Raw genomic sequence first — 13,020 nt, 5'->3', positions numbered from 1 at the left:
GAGTAGAGGCAACCGCATTACCTCTGTCAGCCAAATCCAAACATTTAGGAGGGAACAGGTTTATACCAGGCCCTTCTCACTGTAGGTTTCCCCCTAATGACCGTGGGTTCTTCTGCTTGTAAAGTTAAGCCACTGGTAACACTGTCAATCATTAATAACCCTTCCAAATAGCAACGGTGATTTAAATCTGTGGAATATTTCAGGACAGAAGAGGAAACAGGAGAGAGAAAACATGAGTGTGTACACATTCTGCATTGTCCTGCTCTGCCCTTGTTGTTGCTTTGCACAAGGTAAGATTATAATAGGTTTATGAGTTCATACTGTATATCAGTTATTTAGTTAGTGCCATGAATATTTTTACTTAAATAATGAAGGAAATAAGGCTATACACATTTACCCAGGTTCAGCCTGTCACAATAAACAAAAATGACAAGAAAATTACCAAATGTTACAGTAAAGGCAATAATTTCTGCTACTGAGAAAGAGGACAGTGATTATGCATGAAGCAAAGAGGAGCTCCAGCCCGAAGCAGAGCTGAAATTGTACAAGGTTACCCACCTCATCTGAAAGATGTGCCTAAAGCTGTAGTCACTAACATTAACAGCATTGGAAAATTGCAATGTCTGTATATTGCAAAGCTGATTAGAATTATATTTGTTTTGGGGAGTATCTAGCAATGCATGCAACTGCAACTGCTGAGAACTTCTGTTTCTGTAAACAATGAAGCCAGAAAATAAAATATACAAGTGTAGGCTCTATTACATTTCCAAAACACAAGAAGCTGAAATCCTCCAGCCGTTTGTATAAGCGTACTGCTTTCAACGGTGGGTCCGGGTGCTCATGCTCCAGACCTTCAGCAAAGGGAAGTAAGTCACAGAAAATTTATTGTAGGCAGGCACCAATCTGGAACACCAGAAAGTAGAATCCAGGAGTCCAATGTTTAAATAGTACAAAAAAGTTTTATTTTACATTATGCATAAAAAAACGAAAAAGCCTTAAGAGTTTCTTGTCACCCAAGGACACTTAATTATAGAGCCTATGATGATTAGGTATCCTTGGTGACACAAAACACATTAGGCTTTTAAGTTTTTATACATAATGTAAAATAAAACTTTTTTGTACTATTTAAACGTTGGACTCCTACAATCAATTTTCTATAGGCTCTATAATCCAGAATGCTTGGGACCTGTGTTTTCAGTAATTTGGATCTTACCTTACCTTACGTTTGCTAAAAATCATGTAAACATTAAATAAACCCAATAGGAATGTTCTGCCACCAATATAGGTTGTGTTGGAAAGGGCTGGGATGAATGTGTCTCTCAATCAGCCAAGTAAAATGGGTGCCTACCTCCAAACAACCAGTTTTTGTGTTTTTTAATGTTTTTATGTTTTCTCCCTCATGTTTCACCATTGTGGTCCTGTGAGGATGCTGGGGCTTGTGGTTCTAGTCCGAGCTGAACCAACTTGTCAGTGTAATGAATTTGGGAAAAAAGAGAGATAAGCAAATTGACAATTGGATCAAACAAAAGACTACTAAACTACAGTTCTTTCCCAAACCCTGCAGTTTAATTTGACAAAGTCTACCAGAGTCATTCCTTTCTACATAAATGTATTTTCTACATAGCCATGTGTTGTATATCTATGTATACATGTGTATATTTGTCTACTTATGGGATCCAGTGACCTGATAGAATGCTCCAAATTATAGGAAGGCCATCTCCCATAGACTCCACTATAAGAAAATAATAAAAAAAATTTATTTGATTTATTCCCTGTTATTTATATAGCACTGACATATTTTTAAAAAGTGATTTCCCTTTTCATTGAAGTAATGAAAAAGTACCTTTTACTTATTGGTAACTAAGCTGCATGAAATCATATTGGTGCAAAACAATCACATTGGGTTTATGTTATGATTAAATGTTTTTTTAGTAGAAAAAAGGTTCAAATTACACAACGACCCCTTCTCTATAAAAAACCCTTAGTCCTGAACATTTCGAATAACAGGTTCCGTACCTGTACCCATAGTTAAGGTGGCCATACACTTTAAGATATAAAATATATATATATATATATATATATATATATATATATATATATATATATATATATATATATATAGATGCAAAGTCGAAAGTAGCGACACTCACAGGTTTTGTAGAAGGTTTGAAAAAACAAAAAGTTGTTTATTAAAGCTCAACGTTTCGATCCCCCACAGGGATCTTCGTCAGGAGAGTACAAACATTTTGTTTGTACTCTCCTGACGAAGATCCCTGTGGGGGATCGAAACGTTGAGCTTTAATAAACAACTTTTTGTTTTTTCAAACCTTCTACAAAACCTGTGAGTGTCGCTACTTTCGACTTTGCATCTATCTAAACTCTTTGCTGGCAACCAGGTACGTGAACGTGGAAACGGTGTGCACCTTCAGACGACATATATATATATATATATATATATATATATATATATATATATATATATATATATATATATATATATGGAAAGAGGGGTTCAGGGATTAGTATGGAGGGGAATATTGATATGAGGGACACAGGGACTTGTTAGAATATTTGTTTTTGTGGGAGGGGCATATTAATATTGGGGAGGGGACTGGCTAGGACCCAAGACTCCAATATGGGGTAGGGGCAAATTAAAGGTTTATAGTTATTATCAATAGGGAATGCATCTATCCAGAATTTGGTTTAGGATTCAGCCTTTTTAGTAGCAACCATGACTTTTTGTCACAAAACAAGGACATAAAAACATTTTGCATATGCAAATTATGGTTTGGATTCGGTTCGGAAAGATTCCGGGGCTTCAGACGAATCCAAAATAGTGGATCCCTAATGATCAATAATGTGGTATTCCAGTGATGTTGGGGGTTGCTGCCCATGGAGGTGATGGGCCCTAGGATTCCATTGCTACAGGGGTCCTGAGCAAATGTTGGTGCTAAGGGAGGGACTTGAGCAAAACAATCCCAGAAGCCTTTGCTGTCAGCCTGTTCCCTGTGAGATTCTCCCTCATGATGATCATATTTCTTGTAAATGATAAGGATATTAGAAGTCATTGAGGGGTTGTTCTGTGACCATATAAAGGCACAAGGCTGCAGGCTGAGTTATACAGGGAACTCTGAGTATCACTCATGTATTATAAGGGATAATGTACCCCCTACTGTGTAAATGATAAGGATATTAGAAGTTACTAAGGGGTTCTGTGTAGATGGGCGAATTTGCGTCGTTTCGGTTTAGTTTTTTTGGCGAAAATGCATCAGCGTAAAATTTTTGCGTCCGTTTCGTGAATTTATTCGCTGGCGGTGAATCGGGCAAATTTGCCATGAATTCGCGCCTGGTGAATAAATTCGCCCATCACTAGTTCCGTGACCTTATAAAGGCACAGGGCTGTAGAATCTTTAACATATTTTACATTAATTACACTTAAGCGAGAAAGGCAGCTTTTTATGCACATAATTTTTTGCAGTTTTACCCCAATTTATGAGTGGATGAGTACTAGACCTTCGCATGTTTACCTCTGGACTGCTTTGATTTTTTTGCCCGGGCTGCTTTTTACTCCCAGTCCAGCCCTGCCATGTATGGCCACTAGTGATGGGCGAATTTATTCGCCAGGCTCGAATTCGCGAAAATTCGCCGATCGTGAATTTTTCGGCAAAGCTAAACGGCGCAAATTCACTAATGGCCACCTTTAGATAGATGTATATATGGTGATAGTTCAATTTTACATCCCTTGAATAAATTTCCCTGCATTTTACAACATTTTTTTGAGGTCAGGTCAGTTTTGGAATCTGGATTGTCAACCTGCGCATCACTGATCTGGCCATTTTTCAGTATCGGCCCTTCCTAAGAGCGAACCCCATACACACAGGCAAATACGCTTTGAGTATGCAGCTTACATGTGTACGGCTATAGTAATATGAAGTGGCACCTTTTGTCCCGAGCTATAAACTTTACCAGAAATCTGCCCAATAAATCCAGGCAATCCACATGACTTCTTTCTGTCTTTCTGCAGTGGAGAAACTGACCACCTGCAATACCATCCACTGTTCCTTGGAGTTTAAAATGTTTAATGATGTGCTAAAGCTTTTTTAAATCACAATTATGAATGGTTTTTCTATGTTAACCTATAAATGTTCTTACTGACCTCTTGGTTTTCCTACTTAACATTCCCAAGGTATATATATCACCCCTGCTGTATTACATGTACATTATAGAGAGATAGCAAGGACCTTTTATCCCATAGAAAGGGTCACCACACTAGAGGCCACCCCTTTAGACCAGAGCAGGGGTCCCCAAACCTTTGAGCCACATTCAAATGTAAAAAAATTTGGAGAGCAACATATGCATGCAAAATGTTCCTGGGTGTGTGCCAAATAGGGGCTGTGATTTGCAATTGGTAGCCCCTATGTGGTGGCTGGGAGCAACACTTGTTGGGGACCACTGGAATAGAGGGACAGAACTTTAAATTGAAGCAAAGTAGGTGGTTCTTCACAGTGAGGTTGTGGAATGCCCTGCCAGATGGCTGATTCTGTTAATGTTTTTAAGAGTAGCTTGGCTAATTTCTTGGACGAGGATAATATCATAGGCTATTATGATAAGAAAATCTACAATTAGCATAGATATATATCTATATATCATGTGAGTGTATGGAGGGGTGTGCACTGGGTTTCATTTGGAGTGGTTGTAAACTCAACTTAACTCTGTGGTGAAATTCTTTAGTTTTATTAGGAATCCCTTAGAGCAGGGATCCCCAACCTTTAGAACATGTGAGCAACATTCAGAATTAAAAGGAGTTGAGGAGCAACACTAGTATGACAAATGTTGTAATGTTCATCACTGATAATGCTGCTACAAGATAGACATGGGTATGTACCTGCTTTACTAAAAATATTTTAATTCTGGCAAATCAGCTCTCACTAAGTGGTCATCCAGATTCTGTGATCTATTGAAGGGAAACACTGATTTACACAGAGATAACCATATGCTATGTCCTTCTGAAGGATGTCCCATTGTTTGTAAATGATAGATTTTAAATGTGTAAATTGTTAGAGTACCTAGCGTCAGACTGGGGGCCCTGCAGCATACTGGGGTTGTTGACTAGGGGTCCCCACTACCCCCGGGGCCCCCCACCCCAGTCTCAGAATGTCCTCTGGCAACATCCTATCCCGTTTTTTGTTCAGAACGGGAAGTCGCTTCCGGCTTCTGTGCAAGGACCAGGACGGGGCCAGCGCCCACTAGGTTTTATTCCAGTGTCTGGCCGGCCCAGTCTGACACTGAAAGCACCTCCTATCCACTAAGCTACAACTGCTTTTTCAAATAGAAAAAAAGCCTTTCATCTTGCCAGCTTCTTAAAAACATGTCTGTGATTTTTTACAATTCTTGTGGTTGACTGGTAATGGTATCTACTACTACACGTTGTTGCTGTTTAAGCAAAAAGTAAAATCTATAGTTTATATATTACAAGTAACTTACAAACACAGGCACAACTAATAATAATTCTGAGTACCATCAGATAACATCTGGGTGCTTTGTATCCCACATTAAAACGAATAAACTATATATTTATGTGTATATACACAGGGTGGGATAAAATAACATATGTGTTCGTCCTGCCCCCCACCTTTTTTTGTTTCACACTAGATGCATTTTTTTTGTACCACAAAACAATATAAGCTGTGCTGCAATTTTTCTTATGCAAAAATTTTGCCTCCTGTATAATGTTGAATTGTGCAGCAAATCTGTAAATAGTAAAATTTTTTGCTCATCACTAGTAATGTATAGAGGTGGCTTATTCCTGCTTCACTAATCATGCATAATGGGCAAGGGTACAATGCAAACAAGTGGCAGTGGCCTTGGGCATATACCTATCATACTTCAAACAAACTCTCAGTTCAGTGGGCGGGACTTTGTTTATGCCAATACAGTACAGAAGAGTAGAAAATGGCACCACATACCAAGAGGTCTCCTCTTTCCTTTTTTCCAGTGATTCATTTCCACAAAACACACACTGCAGGGATCAAAATACACAGTACTTATAAGCAACACACAAACTGCAGATTGGATAACGCATTTGCAGTAGGGTTAAAAGCTTTATTTTATGGGGCACTGTTTAACAAATAGATTGGGGTTAAACGCTTTAGCAGTTTACATGGGAAGGTTTGAGGTTTGGGTCCTCAGCTGTTTACACTAGTCATAATGGGCTTGCTGACCTTAGCAAGCAAGCAAGAATCACTGAATGGACACATGAGTAAAAATTAAATACATATTTTAAAAAAAGTCAAAACAAGAAAAAAGGGAAGCAATATAGCTATGTATAAATATTTAAGGCACCATTTATTTTTTTAAATTTGACTGTGTTAAAAGTCTCAGTGATTTTTCAATATAATAAACCCTCTGATGTCTTATTCACCAGAGGACATTAGAAGGGAGAACTTTTAATGTTACGGGATGCATTCTGTTGTAGCAAAAAAAATCAATACAAGCTTACTGATGTTAATACATGGGGCAAATTAGATCACTGTTCCTTAGCAACCCTTAGAAACCCATTTGCAAATATACATATAAATCATAATCCCTATTTAATCCATGTGGTGTTAATGTGTTTAATTTATTTATCCACCAAACTTCCTGTTTACTTGATTAAGGTGATTTTTCTTTATAGGATTTTTTTATGTTGATGTATCACTGACTACTTGATAGCTAAACAGAATTTGTTAATGAGTGATCAAACATGCCTGGTAATGATGTCACTAACGAGGCGGGGTTCATGTATTTTTAAATTGCGTAACTTAATTAATTTTATTGATGGTAATGCATTTTGACAAAGGCTCTGTCTAGACCAAGAGCCGAAACGTTAATGCTATGATATGTGATTAATAAAAAAAATAAAAAAAATGAAGTAAAAACCGGAGTGCGTGAGACCACGAATCTTTCGATGATTCAACCACTACACAGCACCCAGAAGTGAGGAATACTGGTACAGCATGTGCAGATGGAACGGACAAGGTATATATATATATATATATATATATATATATATATATATATATATATATATATATATATATATATATATATATATATATGCATAGAATGGACCAGCACACCGTTTTCTTCAATCAAACGTGTTTATTCAATACACACTGTGCATCATTTTGCAGCACTATGGTGACATCTACTGGCAGTAATGTAAAGGTACACTTAATGTTTTATATTCACTTTTACACAAAGAGGTTTATTGCAAATAATGAGGACGCATTGCAATCAGAAATGAAAGATTTTAATTTTGAGAAATTGTGGCACTTATCAAATATATAACAGTTAGGTGGTAATTACAAGCACATTATAACTTGAAAAGATGTTTTTTCTGTGCGACATTTTAACACATGTGTAATTGGAGTGTAAATTGAACATTGTGATGAGGTCATCATGACATGACTAACGAGGGGGATTATGGGTATAAAAGGTTGATCACTATCACTGTCACTTTATCCTTGATAAAGGCCCGGATGCGGGCCGAAACGTTAGGATGCACAGTGTGTATTGAATAAACACGTTTGATTGAAGAAAACGGTGTGCTGGTCCATTCTATGCATATATAAACACTTTGACCGAGCACCCGGCTTGGAGAAAAAAGAGGACAGAGTGCAGGTGTTTGTACTATAATATATATATATATATATATATTGTAAGAGTTTGGGTAGCTGGGATCAGTTTTCCTGGGGTAACACAGCCCACGGCACAAGCACAACTCATGAGAGTATAGTCTCTTGCTGGCAGTTTATTGTCTCTTGCAGAAAAATAATAAACAAAACAAACAATTCAAAATAAAATCCTTGCCACTTAATGGGCTTCTAACTAATACAGGTCAGTTTTCCTAACTAACCAGGAGAAGGCCTACCGCCTGTCTCCCCAAAACAAAGAACATACAGGAAGATATACAATACCAAACCTTTTGGTGATTTCAGTCCCTCTCACACAGGCAGCTTTCCTGTGTCTTTTCCCCAGCCAGGAACTCTCCACTCTGGCTTGAGCTGCCTGTTTAATTAACCACCTGAGTTACCTCAGGACAACTCAAAACACCCGGGCTGGACTAGCAGTCCCGGAACCACTCTGTTAGGAACCTGGGGCATAAATAAGCTCCGTCCTGGACTTTCCCAGGTATCCTAGTAGTGACCTCACCACATACCCCCCCTCCTTGTTTCAACCCAATGGTTGGAACAACTGAGGCCCAACAGGAATGAACCCGGGACAGGGCATCAACATTGCCCATTTCTGACCCGGGCCTATGTTTCACTGTGAAACAGTAGTCCTGCAGCGTGAGGAACCAACGATTCACTCGTCTATTGGTCTCCTTCTTTTGGGCCATCCATTTTAGAGGTGCATGGTCAGTAATAAGGTCAAATTTTCTGCCTAAGAGGTAATACCTTAAGGCATCTAGGGCCCATTTTATGGCCAAACACTCCTTTTCAATTGTGGCATACTTCCTCTCACAGTCATTGAGCTTCCTGCTTAAGTACACCACTGGATGCTCTTCCCCGTTATAAAGCTGGGATAATACTGCCCCTAATCCCACATCTGATGCATCTGTCTGGACCACAAAGTCATTTGAAAAATCTGGGGAATACAAGACTGGTTGTGCACATAATGCATCTTTGAGGGCCTGAAAAGATTTTTCTGCCTCAGGGGACCACTTGACCATGACAGAGTTTTTTCCCTTTGTTAAGTCTGTTAAGGGAGCAGCCAAGGTGGCAAAATGAGGAATAAACCTCCGGTAGTAGCCAGTGATACCCAGAAAAGCTCGAACCTGCTTCTTATTAAGAGGGCGTGGCCACTGTTGAATGGCTGCTGTTTTATTTACCTGGGGTTTTACCACACCTCTGCCAATGGTGTAACCTAAATACTTGGCCTCCTCCAAACCAACGGCACATTTCTTGGGGTTGGCAGTAAGGCCTGCTTTACGGAGGGAATCCAACACAGCCTGAACTCTGTGCAGGTGAGACTCCCAATCTGTACTGTGTATCACCACATCATCTAAATATGCAGCCGCATACTGTTGGTGAGGTCTTAATATTCTATCCATGGCTCTTTGAAACGTGGCAGGGGCATTTTGTAGGCCAAAGGGCATTACTCTGTACTGGAAAGAACCGCCTGGAGTGACAAAAGCAGTTTTTTCCTTGGCCTGTTCCGATAATGGTATCTGCCAATACCCTTTTGTTAAATCCAATGTTGTCAGATAACGAGCAGTACCCAGCCTGTCTATGAGCTCGTCTACCCTAGGCATTGGGTAAGTGTCAAACTTGGATACTGAATTAAGCTTGCGAAAATCATTACAGAACCGCCAGCTACCATCTGGCTTAGGAACAAGAACAATCGGGCTAGACCAGTCACTATTGGACTCTTCAATTACCCCTAAGTCAAGCATTTTTGCCACTTCATCAGCCACAGCTTTTCGTCTAGCTTCGGGAATCCTATAGGGTTTGAGTTTAACACGCACTCCTGGCTCGGTTACAATCTCATGCTCAACAACGGGAGTCTTTCCTGGGAGGTCAGAGAAAGTATCCCTATTCCTCATTAAGAATTCTTTTACCTCCTGTTTTTGGGAGGTGGACAAAGTTTCTGCAATGGTAACCTCAGGGACCAGATGGGTCTCGTGAGTGTCCTTAGAAACAGCATAGGCTGGTACTGCAATTAATGATGCCCTGTCTTTCCAGGGTTTAAGTAAATTAACATGATAAATTTGTTCTGGCTTCCTCTTGCCAGGTTGGTGTACCTTGTAATTTACCTCCCCAACTCTCTCAATTATTTCAAAGGGTCCCTGCCATTTTGCAAGGAACTTACTCTCCACCGTGGGGACCAAAACTAGTACTCTGTCTCCAGGTGAAAAGACACGTATTTTAGCATTACGGTTGTATATCCTTTGTTGGGCAGCCTGGGCTTGGGCCAAGTTTTCTCTTACAATGGGCATAATTGAAGCAATTCTGTCTTGCATTTGTGATATGTGTTCAATTACACTCCTGTGGGGTGTCACTTCCCCTTCCCAGGTTTCCTTAGCTATGTCTAAGAGCCCCCTAGGATGTCTCCCATAGAGTAACTCAAATGGAGAATAACCTGTAGAGGATTGGGGAACTTCCCTAATAGCAAACATAAGATAGGGTAAAAGGCAATCCCAATCTTTCCCATCTTTGTCCACTACCTTTTTCAACATACTTTTTAGGGTCTTGTTAAAACGTTCCACAAGACCATCTGTCTGAGGGTGGTAGACAGAGGTTCGCAATTGTGAAATTTTAAACAATTTACAGAGTTCCTTAGTTACTCTGGACATGAAAGGGGTACCCTGATCGGTGAGGATTTCTTTAGGGATCCCAACCCTACTGAACACATGAAGCAATTCTTTGGAAATGGTTTTAGCAGAAGTGTTGCGCAAAGGAATAGCTTCCGGATAGCGAGTGGCATAGTCCATGATCACTAAGATATATTGGTGACCCCGGGCAGATTTTAACAAATGGCCCACCAGATCCATGGCTATTCGCTCAAAGGGTATTTCAATAATTGGTAATGGGATTAAGGGACTACGAAAATGTGGCCTTGGAGTGGAAATTTGGCAAACAGGACAGGACTCACAGTAATCCTTTACCTGCTGATATACACCAGGCCAAAAGAATCTCTGCAAAACTCTTTCGGTAGTTTTTTTCACACCCAAATGTCCCCCATTACATGACCATGGGCAAGATCCAACACCATTCTTCTGTATGGTTTGGGTACCACTAATTGTTCAATCACCTCATTAGATTTTTTTGATACTTGGTACAGTAGATCCCCTTTTAAAGCCATGTGAGGATAGGATAACCTGAGCCCTGGCTCAATAGGTTCCCCGTCAATTATTTTCACATTTTCTCTAGCTTTTATAAGGTCAGGGTCTTTTAACTGTTCTGTACCGAAATTCTCTTTGTGTACATTCAAATCAGAGAAATCCACAACACTGTCAATAATACCCGACTCACTGGTTTCCCCACTAGGGTTTTGACCATCTTCAGGGTCCTCCAAGTCTCCTGCTAATACAGAGAAAGGGAAAGCTGGGGTTTCCTGAGGAGAATCCTCTGAACCTGTTAGTTCTGAATTTTCTATGGGCACAGGTCCTTCAACCACTGCATCAGAGCAGGGAGAAACTGATTGATTCCAGAGATCCCAAAACTGGGGAAAATCCCTCCCAATTATTGCATCATGCAGAAGGTGTGGTACTACCCCTGCAGAGTAAGTCACTGTACCAAGGCCCGTTTTAAACTTTAGGGTTGCCACAGGATACTCCCGTGTGTCACCATGAATACAAACCACACCAACCCTTTTTGACTGGAACTTAACAGGGCCTACGGAGTCTAACTTTACCAAAGTGACTAGACTACCGGAGTCTAGCAATGCAAGCAATTGTTTCCCATTCACACTCACTTTACACATTTGCTTTTCCTGAACCGGCACCGCAGTGCAGGCAACCGTAGCAAACAGGGACTGACGTCTATTCCTGGAAGAAAAATCACATTGCATGGGATCATCAAGCAAAGGGCAATTTGCTGCAATATGACCAAAATCATGGCAACGGAAACATTTAACAGTCTCAGAATTAAACCTAAGAGTCTCAGACTTTCCAGTTTTAGATTGCCAGCCTCCCGGGTTTTTGCCAAAATTCTCTCCCTTTAAGGGTGATTTACTTTTACCACCACCCGTGTCCCCATGAACAGTCTTACCCGTTGCCAGGGTGTACCTCCCTTTCAGGTGTGGAGCCCGGAACGATGCGGGAGGGGTGCCAAAGTTCTCAGCGGCAAAGTACCTTTCCACTAACTCCACAAGGTCATCTGCAGTTTTAGGGTCTCCATGGGTCACCCATTTGCGCAGGGCAACAGGAAGGGACCTCAGGTAGCGATCCAGTACCACCCTCTCAATAATCTCAGGTCCAGTCAAGGACTCTGGCTGCAACCATTTTTTCACCAGGTGGATCAGGTCAAACATCTGGGAGCGTGGAGGCTTCTCCGGGTGATAAGCCCAGCTGTATACACGTTGGGCACGAAGCGCCAGGGTAACGCCAAGGCGGGCCAGAATCTCTTTTTTCAGTTTCTCATAATCCTTGGCAGTAACAGAGTCAAGATCAAAATATGCTTTTTGCAATTCACCGGTTAGCAGGGGTGCCAAAAGACCTGCCCACTGCTCTTTAAACCAACCCTCTCTTTCGGCGGTCCGCTCAAATGTAGTGAGATATGCCTCCGGATCATCCTCTGATGTCATCTTTTGGAGGAAGCGGCTTACATTGATTTTGGGTACATTGCTATGTACTACTGCAGGTGGCTCCTGGGGTCTCTGTGCCAACTGTTGGACCAATCCTGTCAGTACCTGCCGGTCTTCCTCTGCATCTTCTGCCAGCTTTTTAAACATGGCCATCATCTGCTGTTGCTGTGCCTGTTGTTGAACCATTGTCTGTTGCTGCAACTGTAGGACCAGCTCCTTATGGCGGGCTTCCGCTTGCTGCTGTGCCTGTTGCTGGGTGGCATTAGACAGCATTAACTGTTTCACAATCTCCTCCATGCTGCACAGTTCTTATGGGATAACTACCCCTTTAATTCACAGTCTCTGCAATATTATACTGCCTTTTGTTGCTTTATTTTGTGCCAGAGCACCCTCCACCATATGTAAGAGTTTGGGTAGCTGGGATCAGTTTTCCTGGGGTAACACAGCCCACGGCACAAGCACAACTCATGAGAGTATAGTCTCTTGCTGGCAGTTTATTGTCTCTTGCAGAAAAATAATAAACAAAACAAACAATTCAAAATAAAATCCTTGCCACTTAATGGGCTTCTAACTAATACAGGTCAGTTTTCCTAACTAACCAGGAGAAGGCCTACCGCCTGTCTCCCCAAAACAAAGAACATACAGGAAGATATACAATCCCAAACCTTTTGGTGATTTCAGTCCCTCTCACACAGGCAGCTTTCCTGTGTCTTTTCCCCAGCCAGGAACTCT

General features: G+C 40.8%; 1 protein-coding gene across 1 annotated transcript in view; it reads left to right on the top strand.

Annotated features, from left to right (window-relative positions):
* The first annotated feature begins 218 nt into the window (after positions 1 to 218).
* LOC108713552 (complement factor H-like) overlaps positions 219 to 13,020 on the top strand; it is a 71,249-nt gene continuing 58,447 nt past the window's right edge. Inside the window, 1 exon segment of the mRNA XM_018257109.2 lies at positions 219 to 290. Coding sequence (XP_018112598.2) covers positions 233 to 290 — 58 coding nt within the window. The 5' untranslated portion in view covers positions 219 to 232.

This window comes from Xenopus laevis, chromosome 4L (genome assembly GCF_017654675.1).
Source record: "Xenopus laevis strain J_2021 chromosome 4L, Xenopus_laevis_v10.1, whole genome shotgun sequence".
Lineage (NCBI taxonomy): Eukaryota > Metazoa > Chordata > Amphibia > Anura > Pipidae > Xenopus > Xenopus laevis.
This window is presented reverse-complemented; position numbering and strand designations above follow the sequence as displayed.